Source organism: Scyliorhinus torazame, chromosome 7, assembly GCF_047496885.1.
Source record: "Scyliorhinus torazame isolate Kashiwa2021f chromosome 7, sScyTor2.1, whole genome shotgun sequence".
Lineage (NCBI taxonomy): Eukaryota > Metazoa > Chordata > Chondrichthyes > Carcharhiniformes > Scyliorhinidae > Scyliorhinus > Scyliorhinus torazame.
The window spans coordinates 136,036,778-136,060,764 of record NC_092713.1 but is presented as its reverse complement, the minus strand read 5'-3'; the positions used below and the strand labels follow the sequence as shown (position 1 = coordinate 136,060,764).

Below are 23,987 nucleotides of genomic sequence, written 5' to 3'. Positions count from 1 at the left end.
GAGAGTTGGGCACAAAAATGGCAGATGGAGAAATGCGAGGTGATGCATTTTGGAGGATCAACTCTTGGTATGAATTATACTGTAAATGGCACAACCCCTAGGAACATAAAACATACAGAGGGATCTGGGCGTGCAGATCCACAGTTCCCTAAAAGTGGCAATACAGGTGACCAAGATGATTAAGAAGGCATACAGCATGCTTGCATTCATTAGCCGGGGCATTGAGTACAGGAGTTGGGAAATCATGTTGCAGCTGTATAAAACCTTGCTCAGGCTGCATTTGGAGTATTGCGTGCAGTTCTGGTCACCACATTATCAGAAGGACGTGGAAGCTTTGAGAGAGTACAAAAAAGGTTCACCAGGATGTTGCTTGGTCTTGAGGGTGTTGGTTATGAGGAGAGATTGAATAAAATAAGATTGTTTTCACTGGAAAGACGGTGGCTGAGGGGAGATCTGATAGAGGTCTACAAAAGTCAGAGAGGCAGAAACAGGGTGGATAGAAAGTCAGAGGCTTTTTCCAAGGGTGGAAATGTTGTACGTACTGTGTACGTTCCCTCGGCCGCAGAAAAATACTTTTCACTGTACTTCGGTACATGTGACAATAAATCAAATCAATCAATCAATCAATTACAAGGGGGCACAGGTTCAAGGAGAAGTTTAAGGGAGATGTGCAGGGTAGATTTTTCGCGCAGAGAGTGGTGGGTGCCTGGAATGCGCTGCCAGAGGATGTGGTGGAAGCAGGCACATTCGCAACATTTAAGAGGCATCTGAATGGATAATGAATAGGGAGAAAATAGAGGGAAACGGACCAAGTAAGGGCAAAAGGTAGTTTTTTTTTAGTTGGGACACCATGATCGGCATAGGCTTTGGGGGGCCGAAAGGCATGTACCTGTGCTGTACTTTTCTTTGTTCATTGAGTGGTCTTTTACCCTGTTACTCAGCCCCCTCTCAATGCTGACCTGACTGGCCCATGCATGCAACAGACACATGGGACAGATACCATCAGTTTTGCCCTGGGCCAAACTTCCCACAGAGTGCTTCCTACAGGCTCTGTCATGGCAGGGGCCTGACCATTCACCCACCCCTTAACTGAAACAGATACAATGTACTGAAAATCGGCTCCGTCCCTAGCCAGATGTGACTTCCCATCTCTTTCCCTCACCGAGATGCAGGTAAAACACACAAGTACGAGCGGACTCTACCCTTCCAGTTTTTCTTTTCTTATCATTCCCTTTCCTCTCCGTCTTACTTAAATCTCTGAGTACTTTTTCCCTGTGGAGGAGACTATTTTAGGTTGATTTACTCTTTCTATTTGAGGGCAGCCAGATGGCATGGAACTGTGATGGGAATGGGAAGGGAAATAGAAAGATGGGTGGATCAGATGTAACAGGCATATATGAGTGACCATTCTGTATACCTGAGTGTTCAGGGTATCAGCAGCTGTGTTAAGGTACACAATCTTAATGGGTGCTATGTGAGGAACCTCACCAAGAGCGACACGTCTTGGGGCTTTGGATCACCTTCTCTATGGAGCATGGTCTTGCTGGTGCTTTTCTTCCCTTAAATACCTGCCAGATAACTTCACATCCATTGACAATCCTGTACTGTCTCTACTGATGTCAAACTCTCCCTCTTTCCTCTGATAGATAGGCGTCCACTTCCTTTCCCTGGTCTTACTCTTCCTTTCGATCAACTGGATGACCACCCTTATACTCTGAGACATTCACAGTATATTGTTCAGCTGACACACCCATTGAATTAACACTAAACTGTTGGTATATTTTCTTTCTACGTTCACACACCGGTAACTAACAGAAAATATTATTTTGCACAATCTGCCAACATAACACCATATTCCACAGAGTACAATGAATTTGATTATTCACTGCTCCATAGTATATATCCAACTCAAAATGCATCCATCTGATAAGGCGACTGATGTTTCCAGTAGTTGCCTTCGACTCATATTATATTGTTCCAGTGGCTTGTTATTGGGATTATTTTGACACTTGAGCTATAATAGGTCTCGTGTTATCACCCAGGATTTTAATAACTCTTGTATACCACTCGGGAGTTTGATAGGTCCAATGCGCTAGGATTTATTCTCCAAGGTTCTCATTGAGTCCCACTGTTATTAACAAGAAAAAGAGGGGGAATGGAGATCTCAACACATTTAGTAAAACTTAATGAAGACAGTGAGTCGATATGAGACATAAAATGAATTATCTTTGCTACTGATGTATAAAATACATAGCAATAGCAAGGTAAAGCAAAGAAGTGATATCAACCTTTTATAGGACCTTGCTTATATCACATTTAGTGCAGTCTGGTCTCCATTTTATGAAAAGGATATGGAGATACTGAAGAAAGAAAAAAAAAGCACACAAGAATATTACTGGTACTAAACGTATGCACTTATCAGGGATGGCTGAATAGACTGGGGCTCTTTTCTCTCGAAAACAGAAGGCGACCTTGTGCATGAATTACAAAACGTTGGTTTGCAGTTGCAGCAGGTAATTAAGAAGGCAAATGGAATTTTGTCCTTTATTGCTAGAGGGATGGAGTTTAAAAACAGGGAGGTTATGTTGCAGCTGTATAGGATGCTGGTGAGGCCACACCTGGAGTACTGTATACAGTTTTGGTCTCCTTACTTCGGAAAGGATGTACTGGCACTGGAGGGGGAGCAGAGGAGATTCACTAGGTTGATCACGGAGTTGAGAGGATTGGCTTATGGGGAGAGACTGAATGGACTGGGACTATATTTATTGGAATTTTGAAGAATGAGGGGGAATATTTTAGAAACATATAAAATTATTAAAGGAATAGATAAATATAAAAGCAGGGATGTTGCTTCCACTGGCGGGTGAAACCAGAACTAGGGGCGTAGCCTCAAAATAAGGGTGAGCAGATTTAGGACTGAGTTGAGGAGGAACATCTTTAGCCAAAGGGTCATTAATCTGTAGAATTCCCTGCCCAGTTAAGCAGTTGAGGCTACTTCGTTGAATGTTTCTAAGACAAAGATAAATAGATTTTTGAACAGTAAAGGAATTAAGGTTTATGGTGAGGGGCGGGTAAGTGCAGCTGAGTTCACAAAAAGATCAGCCATGATCTTATTGAATGACAGAACAGTCTTGAGGGGCAAGAAGGCCTACTCCTGCTCCTAGTTCTCATCCAGCAGAGGGCAGCAGAGTGGAGCTGCTGATTGGCTGTTGCAGGGAAAATTTGCATCTGTGCATTGCGGTCACTGTATCTAGACAGTAGTTTGTGGAGACGCTGTTGTCAAGTGATTGGCTGGTGACTGGTAAGTAGTTTTTCTTTTCCCTGAGGTGTTCATGTGCGGGGCGCAGTGGTTGCTGAGTGAGTGCCTGCTGAGAAGGGGAGTAAATATTTAAAAAACTTACTGTTGGGAGTTTCCAGCTGAATCCGGTCGGAGTGAGGACAGAGTGACTGCTGGGTAAGTGGTAAAGATTTAAATTGTTTGCGCAGGCCCATAACAGCTGATTTCTGTTCTCGTGCGGGGCGCAGTGGTTGCTGGTTAAGTGTTTCATTTTACCTGTATTTAAGTTGGGCAGTTCCTAAACCCTAGACACTACAGTTGTAGGGTCCCCCACCCTTCCACCTCCTCTAACCTAAGGGGTAGACTGAATAACCGGTAAGCTCTTTCTTTCTTTTTCTTGTTTTATCTAGAGGGGATGGCAGGGAAGGCAGTGCAATGTTCCTCCTGCAGAATGTTTGAGGTGAGGGACACCGTCAGTGTCCCTGCTGATTTCACCTGTGGGAAGTGCACCCATCTCCAGCTCCTCAGAAACTGCATTAGGGAACTGGAGCTGGATGAACTTCGGATCATTCGGGAGGCAGAGGTGGTCATAGAGAGTACCTTCAGGGATGTAGTTACTCCGAAGAATCAAGATAGATGGTTGACAGTGAGAGGGGCTGGGAGGAAGCAGTCAGTGCAGGTATCCTCTGTGGTCGTTCCCCTCAGTAACAAGTATATCGCTTTGGATACTTTTGAGGGGGACGACCTACCAGGGTAAGCCATGGTGAATGGATCTCCAGCACTGAGTCCATCCCTGTGGCTCAGAAGGGAAAGAGGGAGAGCAGGAGAGCAATAGTTATTGGGGACTCGATAGTTAGAGGGACAGATAGACGGTTCCGTGGCAACGAAAGACTCACAGATGGTATGTTGCCTCCCGGGTGCCAGGGTCCGTGACGTCTCAACCGTGTTTTCAGAATCCTTAAGTGGGAGGGGGCACAGTCACAAGTCGTGGTACACATCGGTACCAACAACATAGGTAAAAGAGGGGACGGGGATTTAAAACAGGAATTTAAGGAGCTAGGGTGGAAGCTGAGAGCCAGGACAAACCACGTTGTCATCTCTGGTTTGTTGCCGGTGCCGCGTGCTAGCGAGGTGAGGAACAGGGTGAGAGTGCAGATAAACACGTAGCTGCAGGGATGGTGCAGGAAGGAGTGTTTCAGTTACATGGACAATTGGAGCACATTCTGGGGAAGGTGGGACCTGTACAGACAGGACGGTTTGCACCTGAACCAGAGGGGCACCTATATCCTGGGAGGGAAATTTGCTACGGCTCTTCGGGGGGGATTTGTCAGGGGGATGGGAAAACGAGCTGTGGTCCAGAAGCCAGTGTTGAGAGTAGTGAGGTACTGAGGAGGGTATCAAGGTCACAGGAGTCTACCGGCAGACAGAAAGGTGGGTTGAAGTGTGTCTACTTCAATGCAAGGAGCATCCGGAATAAGGTAGGTGAACTTGGAGCGTGGATTGCTACTTGGGACTACGATGTTGTGGCCATTACGGAGACATGGTTAGAATAGGGACAGGAATGGTTGTTGGAAGTTCCGGGGTATAGATGTTTCAGTAAGAGTCGGGAAGGTGGTAAAAGAGGTGGAGGAGTAGCATTGTTAATCAAGGATAGTTTAACGGCTGCAGAAAGGCCGTTCAAAGGGGATCTGCCTACTGAGGTAATATGGGCCGAAGTTAGAAATAGGAAAGGAGCGGTCACGTTGTTAGGAGTTTTCTATAGGCCCCCAAATAGTAATAGAGATGTGGAGGAAGAAATTCCAAAACACACTATGGATAGGTGTGGAGGTCTCACGGTAGTTGTCATGGGTGACTTTAACTTTCCAAATATTGATTGGAACCTCTATAGGTCGAACAGTTCGGATGGGGCAGTTTTTGTACAGTGTGTGCAGGTGGGTTTCCTGACACAATATGTGGATAGGCCGACAAGAGGGGGGGGCCACATTGGATTTGGTACTGGGTAATGAACCGGGCCAAGTGTTAGATTTGTTTGTGGGAGAGCACTATGGAGATAGTGACCACAATTCGGTGTCTTTCACTATTGCAATGGAGAGGGATAGGGCCATACGGCAGGGCAAGGTTTATAATTGGGGGAGGGGTAATTATGATGCGATTAGGCAAGAATTAGGGAGCATAAGGTGGGAACAGAAACTGTCAGGGAAAGGCACAAATGAAAAGTGGAGCTTGTTCAAGGAACAAATACTGCGTGTCCTTGATAGATATGTCCCTGTCAGGCAGGGAGGAAATGGCCGTGTAAGGGAACCATGGTTCACAAAAGAGTTGAATGTCTTGTCAATAGGAAAACGAAGCATATGTAAGAATGAGAAAACAAGGTTCAGTTGGGTCGCTTGAGAGTTACAAGGTAGCAAGGAATGAGCTAAAAAAAGGGCTTAGGAGAGCTAGGAGGGGGCATGAGAAGTCCTTGGCGGGTCGGATCAAGGAAAACCCCAAGGCTTTTTACTCTTATGTCAGAAATAAAAGAATGACCAGGGTGAGGTTAGGGCCGGTGGGAACAAGTGGGAACTTGTGCATGGAGTCAGAAGAAATAGGAGAGGCATTGAATGAATACTTTTCTTCAGTGTTCACCAAGGTGAGGGGCCATGTTTTTGAGGATGAGAGTGCGATACAGGCGGGTAGGCTGGAGGAGGTAGATGTTCTGAGGAAGGATGTATTAGCAATTTTGAAAAACCCTAGGGTCGACAAGTCCCCTGGGCCTGATGGGATATATCTTTGGGAGGCAAGGGATGAGATTGCAGAGCCTTTGGCTTTGATCTTTGGGTCCTCACTGTCCACAGGGATAGTGCCAGAGGACTGGAGAGTGGCGAATGTTGTACCTCTGTTCAGGAAAGGGAATAGGAATGACCCTGGTAATTATAGGCCAGTTAGTCTTTTGGTGGTCGGTAAGTTAATGGAAAAGGTCCTGAAGGATAGGATTTATGACCATTTGGAAAGATGCAGCTTAATCCGGGATAGTCAACACAAATTCGTGAAGGGTAAGTCTTGCCTCACAAATTTGATTGAATTCTTTGAGGAGGTAACTAAGTGTGTAGATGAAGGTAGAGCAGTTGATGTCGTATACATGGATTTTAGTAAAGCGTTTGATAAGGTTCCCCATGGTCTGCTTATGAAGAAAGTAAGGAGGTGTGGGATAGAGGGAAATTTGGCCAATTGGATAAGTAACTGGCTATCACATAGAAAACAGAGGATGGTGGTGGATGGTAAATTTTCAGACTGGAGACCAGTTACCAGCGGTGTACCACAGGGATCAGTGCTGGGTCCTCTGCTATTTGTGATTTTTATCAATGACTTGGAGGAGGGGACTGAAGGGTGGGTCAGTAAATTTGCTGATGACACCAAGATTGGTGGAGTAGTGGATGAGGTGGAGGGCTGTTGTAGGCTGCAAAGAGACATTGATAGGATGCAGAGCTGGGCTGAAAAATGGCAGATGGAGTTTAACCCTGATAAGTGCGAGGTGATTCATTTTGGTAGAAAAAATTTGAATGTGGATTATAGGGTCAACGGCAGGATTCTGAGGAATGTGGAGGAACAGAGAGATCTTGGGGTTCATGTCCACAGATCTCTGAAGGTTGCCACTCAAGTGGATAGAGCCGTGAAGAAGGTGTTAGCGTTTATTAACGGGGGCTTGAGTTTAAGAGCCGCGGGGTTATGCTGCAACTGTACATGACCCTGGTGAGACCACATTTGGAGTATTGTGTGCAGTTCTGGTCACCTCACTATAGGAAGGATGTGGAAGCATTGGAAAGGGTGCAAAGGAGATTTACCAGGATGCTGCCTGGTTTGCAGGATAGGTCTTATGAGGAAAGGTTGAGGGAGCTAGGGCTTTTCTCTTTGGAGCGGAGGAGGATGAGAGGCGACTTAATAGAGGTTTATAAGATGATGAGGGGGATAGATAGAGTGGACGTTCAGAGACTATTTCCTCGGGTGAATATAGTTGTTACAAGGGGGCATAGCTATAAGGTTCAGGGTGGGAGATATAGGAGGGATGTCCGAGGTAGGTTCTTTACTCAGAGAGTGGTTAGGGTGTGGAATGGACTGCCTGCTGTGATAGTGGAGTTGGACACTTTAGGAACTTTCAAGTGGTTATTGGATAGGCACATGGAGCACACCAGAATGACAGGGAGTGGGATAGCTTGATCTTGGTTTCAGATAATGCTCGGCACTACATCGAGGGCCGAAGGGCCTGTTCTGTGCTGCACTGTTCTATGTTCTATGTTCTTATGACCTGATAGAGATTATGAAAATGTGATGGGGGATAGATGAGGAAATACCTGTACACTTGTGGAAGAATCCAAAACTGGAAGACACAAATATAAGAAAGCCACCCTTAAATCCTAGAGGGAATTCAGGAGCAATGTTTTTACTCAAGGAATGGTCAGAATATGGAGCACATCACCACAAGGATTTTTGAGACAGATAGAGCAGATTAATTTAAAGGGAGGATAGGTAAACAAATGAGGGAGAAGCAAATAAAAGTTACATGACAAGGATAGCAGGAAGCTCAAGTGCAGCACAAACTCAGGCATTGACCTGTTGGGTGGAATGGCCTGCTTTTATGCTGAAAGATCTATGCACTATGATACCTTTTGGCCATTTTTTCTTTCTTCTCCATTATCTCTGCCATCATGGTGCTGACAGAGGGCAGTTTAACCAAACCTGGAAAATGAAATACGAAAGTAAAAGACCATTGTTCACAAACCAGACAATCCCTACAGTGTAGATGGAGGCCATTCGGCCTATTGAGTCTACACTGGCCCTCAGAAAGACCACCTTACCTAGGCCCATTCCCCCACCCTATGCCCGTAACCTAACCTGCACATCCCTGGACCTGTAAGGGGCAGTTTAGCATGGCCAATCCACCTAAAATACACATCTTTGGACTGTGGAAGGAAACTGGAGCACCCGGAGGAAACCCACGCAGATACGGGGAGAAAGTGCAAACTCCACACAGACAGTTACCCAAGGGCGTAATCAAACCCAGGTCCCTGGTGCTGTGAGACAGCAGTGCTAACCAGTGTGCCACCGTGCCGCATACTGAATCAGGTTTACCTCTTCAATATTGTAAAAGTAAATGCAGTTACAACAAAAGCACAGTGCCATTTTTGAGAATAATTAATATGCTTTAACTTGCTGTTTGATCAGTGATTTAATCACCAGAGGTTGATAGAAATGCGGATATTAATAATGTCTTAAAGAGCCCGCTTTGAATTCATGATAACACCCAAGAGGTTATTTTTAAGTTAAGAAGCTAGAGTGCAGGGCCAAAGCCCACAGTGCGGGACAAACAAGAGTTGAAAAATGAGAAGAGATTGAGGTAAATTGGAACTTAGTGATTGAGTGGCAGTCTTAGGAAGATAAGTCATTCTTTTGCTTTGATCAACTCAAAAAGAATAAGTTAAAGCAGATGCAATGACTGCTGGCAAAGTCTCTATTAATCACATTTATTTCCCTCTCAATTTCCCTCCAGATGTTGTTAACTATTGCCAGTCCACTGGACCTTCAAGCTAGAGAGGGATTCTGCATGTATTATTCAAGACAAGTAACCGCCACTGACTACTTGGTTTGCCAACATGGTCACCTCACGATTGTTCTTATTCAGCATCCTTACACTGGCTTTCCTGAGCTCGCCACCAGCTGGCAATATAGAGCAGGAACAAATTATGTCTCTCCTCGGTCAAGGCCTTTTGCATTCCCCAGTTGAGAAAGCAAAGTGTAATTGAAGAGATTAAGCTCAATGCAGCACAAGCTGGGAATTGAAACTTCTACGTTCTAGCCTGTTCAGCACAGTGTCCGTCAGAGCATTTAAGGATTTGTGGTAAATCGTAAATCATCTTCACTTTGGCAAAAATATATCTAAATAATGACATTACCTCGGCAACACACCTTGCTGTATACAATATTACTTCGCTCAGCACTATGGAATTTACATGTAACAAAAATGAAGGATATAAAGTATTAAATGTTGCAAGTGTCCACATACCTCTAAAAACTCTTGTGGCCCAACGTGCTTGAAGTTCAGATATTGGCATAATGGCGCCTAGTGGCTGGATAAGACCAATGATGGCCAGAGTTGGCTGCTCCAACTGAAGTGGAAAGACATATTTGTGGAGAGAAACATGGTTTTTGTTGACTTTAACAACAGACTCATCCAGAAATGGATAAGAGAAGGTGTATCCCGTTGCAAAAACAACAACATCAATGTCTTCCACTGTGCCATCTTCAAAGATGGCTGCAGTTTCAGTAAATTGCTTCACATTAGTTTTCACAAGTATTGCTCCTGATATAATGCGATTTGGTAGATCATCATTGACCGTTGGATGTTGGCTGAACATTCTATAAGATAGAGAAATCCCAGCAATAATGAATAGAATACATTGGTGTCATCAATAAAATTTCAGTCTGGGTTTACAAAAGAACTTAGAAAATGGAAGCACCAGTGAATGTATAAATATTGCAGCTAAGTGGTGGGCAACTACAAAAAGAAGGAGTTTAGTGACTGGAGGTCACGAGGATGGAGGTTCCCTTCTTTCCACCAAAGAGTGAAAACCCAGGAGATGCGATGAGCACAGATTTAATGCTATCACATGGGGAAGGACGGAAATTAGAACAGGTTAGATCCAAGACTGAGGTGGGCACTTAGAAGGAGTACGGGGCAAGATACTAGAGAGTACATGTTCACACTCTCTCTGATGACCAGCACTGCCAAAGTTACCACGTTACCAGAAACACAAATTGAGTGGGAAAATAAAATCGGCTGAACCCTGCTTTGGTGAAAGACAAAATTATCACAAGACTATTTAGAAACACAAGTATCTATACTCCTATGGTTAATGAGTTTATCTGGTGCTTGATCGATATAGGAAATGAAAGTCCCCAGGTTCAATCCATGGTTGGTATTGAATTTGCTTGACCTAAGCCAGAGTAATAGGGCTACAATTCGCGCAGTGCCTCTGGGTTCGGGAAAAGGAAAGAATAGTCAGGATTTTTGTTTCTGATGGAAATTTGCACAGGCGGCACAGTGGTTACCACTATTGCCTCACAGCACCAGAGACCCAGGTTCAATTCTGGCCTTTGGTGACTGTCTTTGTGGAGTTTGCACTTTCTCCCGGTTTCCTCCCACAGTCCAAAGATGTGGAGGTAAGGTGTATTGGCCATGCTAAAATTGCCCCTTAGTGTCCAAAGACGTGCAGGTTAGTTGGGGTTATTTATAGAATTTACAGTGCAGAAGGAGGCCATTCGGCCCATCGAGTCTGCACCGGCTCTTGGAAAGAGCACCCTCCCCAAGGTCAACACCTCCCCATAACCCAGTAACCCCACCCAACACTAAGGGCAATTTTGGACACTAAGGGCAATTTATCATGGCCAATCCACCTAACCTGCACATCTTTGGACTGTGGGAGGAAACCGGAGCACCCGGAGGAAACCCACGCACACACGGGGAGGATGTGCAGACTCCGCACAGACAGTGACCCAAGCTGGAATCGAACCTGGGACCCTGGAGCTGTGAAGCAATTGTGTTATCCACAAGGCTACCGTGCTGCCCCACGTTATCCAGTTAAGGGGTAGGGCGGGGGAAGTGGGCCTAGGTATGGTGCTCTTTAAGAGAGCTGGTTCTGACTCAATGGACCGAATGGCCTCCTGCTGCACCATAAGGATTCTATGGTTCTATGTATGTCTTCTGCAGACAGGCTAGGCCTTGGCTATTCTAGGTACTAAAGAACATTTTGGATCAATGGAATATTCCTGCAGGAAAGAGTTGATATCAAGCCAAGAGAGGTGAAGAAAATAAGTAAATAAGAAAATAATTGGGAGAATTACTGAAGTCTGAGAGACAGAATGACTGAAGTCTGAGAGACTGCAAAAAGTAACATAAATTTGCCTGTAGTTGTGAAAAGAAAATTCTGCCACAATACCAACTCACATTTAAATAACATTTCTAACATAGTAAAACATTTCCTCAGAGCATTCAGATATCTGAGACTTTTTTTTCATTAATGTTTTTTATTGGGTTTTTGAATAAAGTATATTTACCATTATGTACACAAAATAGAATACATATATATATATATAGAAGAGAAAGGAACACGCACAAAAAACAAAACAAGCAACAACAACAAAAAAGTTAGAACAAAATAACTGGTCGGGTATTATTTAAAAAAAAAAAAAATTTTTATTAGGGTTTTCACAAACTATCAACAACAGAATGTAAAAGAAACCCAATAGAATTAAATACAGAACAAAGTAAAACAACCCCTGTGCCCCCCTCCCCCTATACATAAATAATAAATTAACACCCCGAGTTAACACAAAGCAAACATAGCAAATATATACACCCCCTCAGATCCCCCAGGGTAAATAAACAAAAATAAAATAGAACCCCCCCCGCCCGCCCCCGGGTTGCTGCTGCTGCTGACCAATGTCTACCATTCTGCCAGGAAGTCCAAGAACGGTTGCCACCGCCTAAAGAACCCTTGTACCGATCCCCTTAAGGCAAATTTCACCCTCTCCAATTTAATAAACCCCGCCAAATCGTTGATCCAGGATTCCACACTTGGGGGCCTCGCATCCCTCCACTGAAGAAGAATCCTTCGCCGGGCTACCAGGGACGCAAAGGCCAGAATACCGGCCTCTTTCGCCTCCTGTACTCCCGGCAACCCCAAATAATTGCAAGCCCCCAGCCCGGCTTGACCCTGGATCCTACCACCCCTGACACCGTCCTCGCTACGCCTTTCCAAACGTCCTCCAGCGCTGGGCACACCCAGAACATATGGATGTGATTTGCTGGGCTCCCTGAGCACCTAGCACACCTGTCCTCTCCCCCAAAGAACCAGCTCATCCTTGTCCCGGTCATGTGTGCCCTGTGAAGCACCTTAAACTGTATGAGGCTGAACCTCGAGCACGAAGAGGAAGAGTTCACCCTCCCTAGGGCATCTGCCCACGTCCCCTCTTCGATCTCCTCTCCCAACTCCTCCTCCCACTTACCTTTCAACTCCACCACCGAGGCCTCCTCCTCCTCCTGCATCACCTGGTAAGTTTCCGAGATCTTCCCCACTCAAACCCACCCCCCCGAGAGCACCCTGTCCTGTACTGTGCATGGCAGCAGTCGTGGGAATTCCACCACTTGCCGCCTGGCAAACGCCCTTACCTGTAAATAACTGAAGGTGTTCCCCGGGGGGAGCCCATACTTCTCCTCCAGTTCATCCAGGCTCGCGAATTTCCCGTCCACAAACAGGTCCCCCAACCTTCTTATCCCTGCCCAGTGCCACCCCGAAAACCCTCCATCTATTCTCCCTGGGACAAACCGGTGGTTCCCCAATATTGGGGTCAACACCGAGGCCCCAACTTCCCCCTTGTGCCGCCTCCACTGCCCCCAGATTTTGAGGGTAGCCGCCACTGCCGGGCTCGTGGTATACCTCATTGGAGGGAGCGGCAGTGGCGCCGTTGCCAGCGCCTCCAGACTCGTATCCTCACAAGGCGCCGTCTCCAGCCTCTTCCATGCAGCCCCCACCCCCTCCATCACCCACTTGCGCATGATCGCCGCATTGGCGGCCCAGTAGTACCCACAGAGGTTGGGCAGTGCCAGCACCCCCCCCCCCCCCCAACCCTACTCCGCTCTAGGAACACCTTCTCACCCTCGGAGTCCCTCGCGCCCACACAAACCCCGTTATGCTCTTGTTGACCCGCCTAAAGAAGGCCTTCGGGATAAACATGGGAAGGCACTGGAACAGAAACAAAAACCTCGGGAGCACCGTCATCTTAACTAACTGCACCCTACTCGCCAAGGACAGTGGCAACGCATTGCACCTCTTGAACTCCTCCTCCATTTGCTCCACCAGCCTTGTGAAATTAAGTCTATGCAGGGCCCCCCCAGCTCCTGGCCACTGGACCCCCAAGTACCTGAAGCTCCTCTCCGCCCTTTTTAGTGGGAGCTCGTCAACCCCCTCTCCTGGTCCCCTGGGTGAACCACGAACAACTCGCTCTTCCCCATGTTGAGCTTGTACCCTGAGAAATCCCCGAACTCCCTGAGGATCCTCATTACCTCCGGCATTCCCCCCACCGGGTCCGCCACATATAGCAGCAAGTCGTCCGCATAGAGCGACACCCTATGCTCCTCCCCGCCCCGCACCAGCCCCCTCCAGTTCCTCGACTCCCTCAGTGCCATAGCCAGGGGTTCAATTGCCAGTGCGAAGAGCAGGGGGGACAGGGGACACCCCTGCCTTGTCCCTCGATGCAACCAAAAGTACTCAGACCTCCTCTTGTTCGTGGCCACACTCGCCATCGGGACCTCGTACAACAACCTAACCCACCTGACAAACCCCTCCCCAAACCTGAACCTCTTCAGCACCTCCCACAAGTACCCCCACTCTACCAAATCGAAGGCCTTCTCAGCGTCCATCGCCACCACTATCTCCGCCTCCCCCTCCCTCGCTGGCATCATAATAATGTTCAGGAGCCTCCGCACATTCGCGTTCAACTGCCTCCCCTTCACAAATCCCGTCTGATCTTCGTGGATCACCTGTGGCACACAATCCTCAATTCTCGCGGCTAAGACCTTCGCCAGCACCTTGGCATCTACATTTAACAACAAAATCGGCCTGTAAGACCCACACCGCAGGGGATCCTTGCCCCGCTTCAGGATCAAGGAGATCAGTGCCCGGGACATTGTTGGGGGCAAAGCCCCCCCCTCCCTTGCCTCATTGAAGGTCCTAACAAGCAACGGGCCCAACAGGTCCACATATTTCTTGTAGAATTCGACCAGGAAACCATCCGGCCCCGGTGCCTTCCCCGCCTGCATGCTCCCTATCCCTTTGGCCAGCTCCTCCAGCCCAATCGGGGCCCCCAATCCCGCTACCAGTCCCTCCTCCACCTTCGGAAACCTCACTTGGTCCAGAAAGCAGCCCATCCCTCCCTCCTCCCGTGGGGGCTCGGACCGATACAATTCATCATAAAAGTCCCTGAAGACCCGGTTGATGTCAACCCCACTCCGTACCACACTCCCTCTCCTATCCTTAACTCCCCCGATTTCCCTAGCTGCGTCCCACTTCCGAAGTTGATGTGCCAGCATCCGACTTGCCTTTTCCCCATACTCATAAATCGCCCCCTGGGCCTTCCTCCACTGCACCTCCGCCTTCCTGGTGGTCAACAGGTCGAATTCGGCCTGGAGGCTACGCCTCTTCCTCAACAGTCCCTCCACCGGCACCTCCGCATACCTCCTGTCTACCTTCACCATCTCCCCCACCAGCCTCTCCCTCTCCCTCTGCTCTCTCCTCTCCTTGTGGGCCTTAATGGAGATCAGCTCTTCCCTAACCACCGCCTTCAGCGCCTCCCATACCATCCCCACTCGGACCTCCCCATTATCGTTGGCCTCCTGGTATCCCTCTATGCTTCCTCGGACCCACTCACTCACCTCCTCGTCCGGCAACAGCCCCACCTCCAAGCACCACAACGGGCGCTGGTCCCTCTCCTCCCCCAGCTTTAGGTCTACCCAATGCGGGGCGTGATCCGAAATGGCTATCGCCGAGTACTCGATATCCTCTACTCTCGCTATCAGCGCCCGAAGTCGATCCGGGAATAAGCCTTATGAACATGCGAGAAGAATGAAAATTCCCTTGCCCCCGGACTTGCAAATCTCCAAGGGTCCACCCCTCCTATCTGGTCCATAAACCCCCTCAGCACCTTAGCCGCTGCCGACTTCCTACCCGTCCTAGACCTGGAGCGATCCAGTGCCGGATCCAACACCGTGTTAAAGTTCCTCCCCATTATCAGGCACCCCACTTCCAAGTCCGGGATCCAACCCAACATGCGCTGCATAAAACCCGTATCGTCCCAGTTTGGGGCATACACATTGACCAGCACCACCCTCTCCCCTTACAGCTTACCACTTACCATTACGTACCTGCCACCATTGTCTGTCACAATGCTCGACGCCTCGAACGACACCCTCTTTCCCACCAAGATCGCCACCCCCCGATTTTTGGCATCCAACCCTGAGTGAAACACCTGGCCTACCCACCCCTTCCTCAATCTTACCTGATCTGCCACCTTCAGGTGTGTCTCCTGGAGCATGACAACATCCGCCTTCAGCCCCTTCAGGTGCGCGAACACCAGGGCCCGTTTGACCGGCCCATTCAGTCCCCTTACATTCCAGGTTATCAGTCGGATCGGGGGGCAACCCGCCCCACTCCCCCACTGACTAGCCATAACCCCTCCTCGGCCAGCCACGCGCCCGCACCCCACGCCCGGCCCGTTCCCCACGGCGGCAGACCCCCGTCCCAACCCGCTCTACTTGCTCCAGCTCCTCCTTGGCCATAGAAGCAGCAACCCGGTTCCCCCCCCCCCCCCCCCCACCCAGCTAGGATCCCACCTAGCTGCTTTACTCCCCCCATTGCAGTCCCCGCAAGTCAGCTGAATCCAGCTGACCCCGGCTGCTCCCGCCTCTCCTTCGACTCCTCCCATTGTGGGACATGCCCTCCTCCTCCATTACCCATCCACGGCTCTCCGCCTCTCCCTTCCATCCTAAGCGCGGGAAACAACCCTCGCTTCCCCACCCCGGCCCCACCCCCTCCAGCCTTCAGAACGGGAAAAAGCCCGCGCCTTCCACGTGCCCGGCCCCGCCACCTCTGTCTCAGCTCCTTTTACAGGCCCAGTCCCCTCACCCCCGACTCGGGCCTCCCCCTCCCCCGCGGGGACCCATCCCCCCTACCGGCCATCCACCCCTACCCCATTTAATTACCCCCCTCCAAGAGCCCACCCGACAGACCCAACCAAAACAGTGCCCAACCCACCCTAACCACCCTCATCGAACCAAACAGAAATAAGAGCAAAGAACCCCCCCTCAAAGTGTAACACCCCAACAGCAATCCCCGACCACTCATCCCGACCCTCAGTTTGTGTCCAGTTTCTCGGCCTGAACAAAGGCCCATGCCTCCTCCGGAGACTCAAAGTAATGGTGCCGGTCCTTGTAGGTGACCCACAGTCTCGCCGGCTGCAGCATGCCAAACCTCACCCCCTTTCTGTGCAGCACCGCCTTTGCTCGATTGTACCCGGCCTTCTTCTTTGCCACCTCCGCACTCCAGTCCTGGTACATTCAAACCTCAGTGTTCTCCCACCTGCTGCTCCTCTCTTTTTTGGCCCACCTGAGCACGCACTCCCGATCAGCGAACCGATGAAACCGCACCTGCATCGCCCGCAGCGGCTCGTTAGCCTTGCGCCTCCTCGCCAACACTCTATGGGCCCCTTCCAGCTCCAGGGGCCCCTGGAAGGACCCCGCTCCCATCAGCGAGTTTACCATGTGTAGCACCATCGATCACACACGAGGCGAGACGTAAAGAACTTCAATCGAGGCTTTATTGAGCAGACTTGTTCAGACACGTTCCCCAGCAGCTCAGTCACAGAATGCAGCTGCGGGGATTAAACCCAGGTTCTTATACCCCTCCTATCTGGGTGGAGTCCAGTAGGTGGAGGATCCAATCGGGATCCAGCATCTGTCCTCCAATAGCTCCTCGGCATTCCTGGTGTACCGTATTACCCCTAATACATACCACCACATTCACCCCTTGTTAAAAAAGAACCCGGCGGGGTGGTGGGTGGTATGGTGGTAGGGGTTTACAGGGTCGGTGCCTTAACCATTGAACTATATACAATCATGCCGCTTTTACTGGGCCACCGAATTATTCACATTTTACCCGATTTACAGCGTTAACTATTTACAACAATGCCGCTTTACTGGGCCACTGAATTATATACATCTTCAGTCGATTCGATGAGTCGAGATGGTGCCCTGGTCGCCCTTTCTGATCGTCTCAGCCCGGGTGGTGGTGGTGGTGCTGGCTCGGGTCCGGTCGACTCTGGGAGCATCGCGATGTCCCCTTCTGTTTCCCTACTCCTGGACGGGCCTGGGAGGAGGACCGATCCCCCCGGGAAGGGGGTGGCTGTGGTGTGCACCGGCGGGAGTGAGGGGGAGGTGATTTGTGTTGGGGGGGGGGGGGGGAGCTCCGGCAGGCGCCAGGTCCCGCAGAGAGACCGTGTCCTGTCGGCCACCTGGGTACACCACGTAGGCGTACTGCGGGTTTGCGTGGAGTAGATGTACCTTTTCCACCAGCGGGTCTGATTTGTGCGCCCGCACATGTTTCCGGAGCAGGATGGGTCCCGGGGCCGCCAGCCAGGTCGGAAGTGACGTTCCAGAAGCGGACCTCCTAGAGATGACAAGGAGGCGCTCGTGAGGCGTTTGGTTAGTGGTGGTACACAGCAGGGACCAGATAGAATGAAGGGCATCCGGGAGGACTTCCTGCCAGCAGGAAGTTGGCAGACTCCTAGACCGTAGGGCCAGGAGGACGGTCTTCCAGACCGTTCCGTTCTCCCTCTCTACCTGCCCGTTCCCCCGGGGGTTGTAGCTGGTCGTCCTGCTCGAGGCTATGCCCTTGCTGAGCAGGAATTGACGCAGCTCGTCACTCATGAAGGAGGACCCCCTGTCGCTATGGATGTAGGCGGGGAAACCGAACAGGGTAAAGATGGTGCCGAGGGCTTTAGTGACCGTGGCCGCGGTCATGTCGGGGCAGGGGATGGCGAAGGGGAAACGGGAGTATTCATCAACGATGTTAAGAAAGTACGTGTTGCGATCGGTGGAGGGGAGGGGGCCTTTGAAATCCAAACTGAGGCGTTCAAAGGGACGGGAAGCCTTTATCAGGTGCGCTCTATCTGGCCTGAAAAAATGCGGTTTGCATTCTGCGCAGATTTGGCAGTTCCTGGTGACTGTTCGGACGTCCTCGACGGAGTAAGGGAGGTTGCGAGCCTTTATGAAGTGGTAGAAACGAGTGACCCCCGGGTGGCAGAGGTCCTCGTGGAGGGCTTGGAGACGGTCCACTTGTGCGTTGGCACAAGTGCCGCGAGATAGGGCATCGGACGGCTCATTCAGCTTTCCGGGATGGTACAAGATCTTGTAGTTGTAGGTGGAGAGTTCGATCCTCCACCGCAGGATCTTGCCGTTTTTTATCTTGCCCTGCTGTGCATTATCGAACATGAAGGCTACCGACCGTTGGTCAGTGAGGAGAGTGAATCTCCTACCGGCTAGGTAATGCCTCCAATGTCGCACAGCTTCTAATATGGCTTGGGCCTCCTTTTCTACTGAGGAGTGGCGAATTTCCGAAGCGTGTAGGGTCTGGGAGAAAAAGGCCACAGGTCTGCCCGTTTGGTTGAGCGTGGCCGCCAGAGCTACGTCGGACGCGTCGCTCTCGACTTGGAAGGGGAGGGACTCGTCGATGGCACGCATCGTGGCCTTTGCGATATCCGTTTTGATGTGGCTGAAGGCCTGGCGGGCCTCTGTCGACAGGGGAAAAGTAGTGGACTGGATTAGTGGGCGGGCCTTGTCTGTGTACTGGGGGACCCACTGGGTGTAATAAGAAAAGAAGCCCAGGCAGCGTTTCAGGGCTTTGGTACAGTGGGGGAGAGGGAACTCCATGAGGGGGCGCATGCGTTCGGGGTCGGGGCCTATCACTCCATTACGCACTATGTAGCCCAGGATGGCTAAACGGTCGGTGCTAAACACGCATTTTTCCTCGTTGCAGGTGAGGTTGAGGGCGTTAGCGGTCTGGAGGAATTTGCGGAGGTTGGCATCGTGGTCCTGCTGGTTGTGGCCGCAGATGGTGACGTTGTCGAGGTACGGGAACGTGGCCCGTAAACCGTGCTGGTCGACCATTCGGTCCATCTCTCGTTGGAAGACCGAGACTCCGTTCGTGACACCGAATGGAATCCTTAAGAAGTGGTATAGCCGCCCGTCTGCTTCGAAGGCAGTGTACTTGCAGTCACCGGGGCGAATGGGGAGCTGGTGGTAGGTGGACTTAAGGTCCACGGTGGAGAAGACCTTTGTGGTAGTATGTATTAGGGGTCATGTGGGACTGGAAGCCTTAATGTCATTGGCTGACAGATCCCGGGTCCTGGTTGGCCGTTGACCTTTAGCTCCGCCCTGAAGGCGGAGTATAAGAAGCCGGAGTCCTCCCCCGCAGGCCATTCTACTATCAAGCTGCGGGGGAACAGACACGCTTAATAAAGCCTCATCGACTTCACTCTATTCGTCTCACGGAGTCTTTGTGCGCTACAATTTATTAAGCGTGCCTAAAAAGGACTATGGAGCTCAGGATCATCCCGGAATGCCTGAGGATCAGCCCCCACGCAGTGAACGCGGCAGCAGCCTTCAAGCACTGGCAGACTTGTTTTGAGGCCTACCTCAGAACGGCCACCGGCCGGGTCACGGAAGACCAAAAACTACAGGTCCTGCACTCGAGGTTAAGCACGGAGATTTTCTCCCTCATCGAAGACACGGAGGATTTCCAGACGGCGTTCGCAGCACTGAAAAGTCTCTACGTCCGCCCAGTTAACCAAATCTACGCTCGCTACCAGCTCGCGACGAGACGGCAAAGTCCCGGAGAATCGATGGACGAATTCTACGCCGCGCTGCTGATTTTGGGACGAGCCTGCAGCTGCCCTTCGGTGAACGCAAATGAACACACGGACATGTTAATGCGCGATGCTTTTGTGGCAGGTATTAATTCCTCCCAAATCCGCCAAAGACTTCTAGAAAAAGAGTCGCTAGGACTCTCAGAGGCACGGGCCCTAGCAGCCTCTCTAGACGTGGCAGCGCGTAATACCCGCGCCTACGGCCCCGACCACGCGGCAGCCCATTGGGCTCCGTACGTACCCGTCGCGACAAACCCACCCCCCCCCCCCCGGACACCCCACAGGCTTGCGCGGTCCAAACGCCAAGTCGCACCGGGGGCGCCCGCTGCTATTTCTGCGGACAGGCGAAACACCCCCGGCAGCGCTGCCCGGCCCGCGCAGCAATCTGCAAGAGCTGCGGGAAAAAGGGCCATTTCGCGGTTGTGTGCCGGTCCCACGAGGTCGCCGCTGTCCCGGGAGAACAGGGAGCCCTGCAAGCCGCTTACGCTCCCCAACCCCCCCAGCGCCCCATGTACGACCCGCAGGCGCAGCCGCTCTGGGTCCCGACCACCGCGGTCCCGGGAGAACAGGGAGCCCTGCACGCCGCTTACGCTCCCCAACCCCCCCCCCGTCCTCACGTATGACCCGCCGGCGCTACCAATTTGGGTCCCGACCACCGCTGTCCCCAGAAATGAGGGAGCCCCACGCGGTCCTAACGCTCCCAACCCCCCCAGCGCCCCATGTGCGACCCGCAGACGCCGCCATTTTGGGTCCCGGCCACCATGAGGGGAGGAAGGGCGCCGCTATCTTGGACCACCCCAGACCTGTACGACGCGTGGGGGTGGCCATTTTGTCCACCCCCGCCGCCATCTTGTGACCCCCCAGCCATGTGCGATGTATGGGGGCAGCCATTTTGTTCATCCCCGACGCCATCTTGGACGGCAACAACGGACCCCAGTGTCGACGGCTCCACGGGGTTCGAGGAAGACGCTCCACTACTACAACCACGTCTCGCGTCAATTACGCTCGATCAAGCTCGGCCCCGGACACTCCAGACGACGACGACAACGGTGCTAATAAACGGGCACGAGACACCATGCCTAGTCGACTCCGGGAGCACGGAGAGCTTTATCCACCCCGACACGGTAAGACGCTGTTCCTTGACCACCTATCCCAGCGCACAAAAGATTTCCCTAGCTGCAGGATCCCACTCCGTACAGATCCAAGGTTTCTGCATAGTTACCCTAACGGTGCAGGGGAGGGAGTCCAAAAACTACAAACTACACGTCCTTCCCCAACTCTGCGCCCCCACATTACTGGGATTAGATTTCCAGTGCAATCTACAGAGCCTTACGTTCAAATTCGGCGGCCCAATACCCCCACTCACTATCTGCGGCCTCGCAACCCTCAAGGTGCAACCCCCGTCCTTGTTTGCGAACCTCACCCCGGATTGCAAACCCGTCGCCACTAGGAGCAGACGGTACAGCGCCCAGGACCGGACCTTCATTCGGTCCGAAGTCCAGCGGCTACTAAAGGAAGGCATAATCCAGGCCAGCAATAGTCCCTGGAGAGCACAGGTGGTAGTAGTGAAGACAGGGGAGAAACAAAGGATGGTCATAGACTATAGCCAGACCATCAACAGGTACACACAACTAGACGCGTACCCTCTCCCCCGCATACCCGACATGGTCAATCGGATTTCCCAATATAAAGTCCTCTCCACCGTGGACCTCAAGTCCGCCTACCATCAGCTCCCCATCCGCCCAAGTGACCGCAAGTACACAGCCTTTGAGGCAGACGGGCGATTATACCATTTCCTAAGGGTCCCATTTGGCGTCACAAACGGGGTCTCGGTCTTCCAACGGGAGATGGACCGAATGGTTGATCAACATGGGTTGCGGGCCACGTTCCCGTATCTCGACAATGTAACCATCTGCGGCCACGACCAGCAGGACCACGACGCCAACCTCCAAAAATTCCTCCAGAGCGCCAAAGCCTTGAACCTCACGTACAACGAGGACAAGTGCGTTTTTAGCACCAACCGGCTAGCCATTCTGTGCTACGTAGTGCGCAATGGGATAATAGGCCCCGATCCCGAACGTATGCGCGCCCTCATGGAATTTCCCCTCCCGCACTGCTCAAAAGCCCTGAAACGCTGCCTGGGGTTTTTTTCATACTACGCCCAGTGGGTCCCCCAGTACGCAGACAAGGCCCACCCCCTAATACAGACCACGACCTTCCCTCTGTCGACAGAGGCTTGCCAGGCCTTCAGCCGCATCAAAGCGGATATCGCAAAGGCCACGATGCGCGCCATCGACGAATCCCTCCCCTTCCAGGTCGAGAGCGACGCCTCCGACGTAGCTCTAGCGGCCACCCTTAACCAAGCGGGCAGACCCGTGGCCTTTTTCTCCCGAACCCTCCACACTTCAGAAATCCGCCACTCCTCAGTGGAAAAGGAAGCCCAAGCCATAGTGGAAGCTGTGCGACATTGGAGGCATTACCTGGCCGGCAGGAGATTCACTCTCCTCACCGACCCGGTAGCCTTCATGTTCGATAATGCACTGCGGGGCAAAATCAAAAACGACAAGATCTTAAGGTGAAGGATCGAGCTCTCCACCTTCAACTACGAGATCTTGTATCGTCCCGGAAAGCTGAACGAGCCGTCCGATGCCCTATCCCGCGGCACATGTGCCAACGCACAAATTAACCGCCTCCAAACCCTCCACGAGGACCTCTGCCACCCGGGGGTCACTCGGTTTTTCCACTTTATCAAGTCCCGCAACCTCCCATACTCTTTAGAGGAGGTCCGTACAGTCACAAGGGACTGCCACATCTGCGCGGAATGCAAACCGCATTTTTTCAGGCCGGATGGTGCGCACCTGATTAAGGCTTCCCGCCCCTTTGAACGCCTTAGTCTGGATTTCAAAGGGCCCCTCCCCTCCACCGACCACAACACATACTTCCTTAATGTGGTGGACGAATACTCCCGCTTCCCAATCGCCATTCCCTGCTCTGACATGACCGCGGCCACAGTCATTAAAGCCCTGAACACCACCTTCACACTGTTCGGTTGCCCCGCATACGTCCACAGCGACAGGGGGTCCTCTTTCATGAGTGACGAGCTGCGCCAGTTCCTGCTCAGCAAGGGCATAGCCTCAAGCAGGACGACCAGCTACAACCCCCGGGGGAACGGGCAAGTAGAGAGGGAGAACGGCACGGTCTGGAAGACCGTCCTACTGGCCCTACGGTCCAGGGACCTCCCAGTTTCACGGTGGCAGGAGGTCCTCCCGGACGCTCTCCACTCCATCCGGTCGCTATTATGTATGAGCACTAATCAAACGCCTCATGAGCGTCTCCTTGTCTTCCCTAGGAGGTCCTCCTCTGGAATGTCGCTGCCGACCTGGCTGGCGGCCCCAGGACCCATCTTGCTCCAAAAGCATGTGCGGGCACACAAGGCGGACCCGTTGGTCGAAAGGGTTCACCTCCTCCACGCGAACCCGCAGTACGCTTACGTGGAGTACCCCGACGGCCGACAGGACACGGTCTCCCTGCGGGATCTGGCTACCGCCGGCAACACACCCCCCCCCCGACACCATTCACCCAACCCCCCCCTTCCTGCCACCGCCGCACCCCGCGACCGCCCCCTTCCCAGGAGGATCGGTTCCCCTCCCCTCAGGCCCGACCAAGAATAAAGCCCAAGCTGAAACCGTAAGGCTCCCGGAGACGACAACACCGGTACAAGCACCACCACCACCACCGGGGCCGAGGCGATCGACACGGACGACCAGACCGCCCGACCGACTCGTGGCGTCGATCTAAATCAATATATGGACTTTTCACAAGAACATTTTGCTTTTCTCCCGATACCTTCTGTAAATAGTTGAAACAGGACAAAATTGTACATACTGTCTTGCCATATGAATGTTTTCCTCCCAGGACCAGCCCTGTAAACCCTTACCACCATGCGAAGCATCACCCCGCCGGGTTCATTTTTGACAAGGGATGAATGTGGTAGTATGTATTAGGGGTCATGTGGGACTGGAAGCCCTAATGTCATTGGCTGACAGATCCCGGGTCCTGGTTGGCCGTTGACCTCTAGCTCCGCCCTGAAGGCGGAGTATAAGAAGCCGGAGTCCTCCCCCGCAGGCCATTCTACTATCGAGCTGCGGGGGAACAGACACGCTTAATAAAGCCTCATCGACTTCACTCTATTCGTCTCACG

The 23,987-nt window shown here is 51.6% G+C and overlaps 1 protein-coding gene across 3 annotated transcripts in view; it reads right to left on the bottom strand.

Annotated features, from left to right (window-relative positions):
* The window catches only part of LOC140426589 (flavin-containing monooxygenase 5-like), a 106,505-nt gene that overhangs the window by 8,205 nt on the left and 74,313 nt on the right, over window positions 1–23,987 (bottom strand). For all 3 annotated transcript variants that reach the window (XM_072511537.1, XM_072511538.1, XM_072511536.1), the window contains exons 7-8: window positions 9,315–9,667; window positions 7,918–7,990 (exon numbers count right to left, since the gene is read on the bottom strand). In XM_072511537.1, coding sequence (XP_072367638.1) covers window positions 7,918–7,990; window positions 9,315–9,667 — 426 coding nt within the window. The remainder of the gene's footprint in view (window positions 1–7,917; window positions 7,991–9,314; window positions 9,668–23,987) is intronic.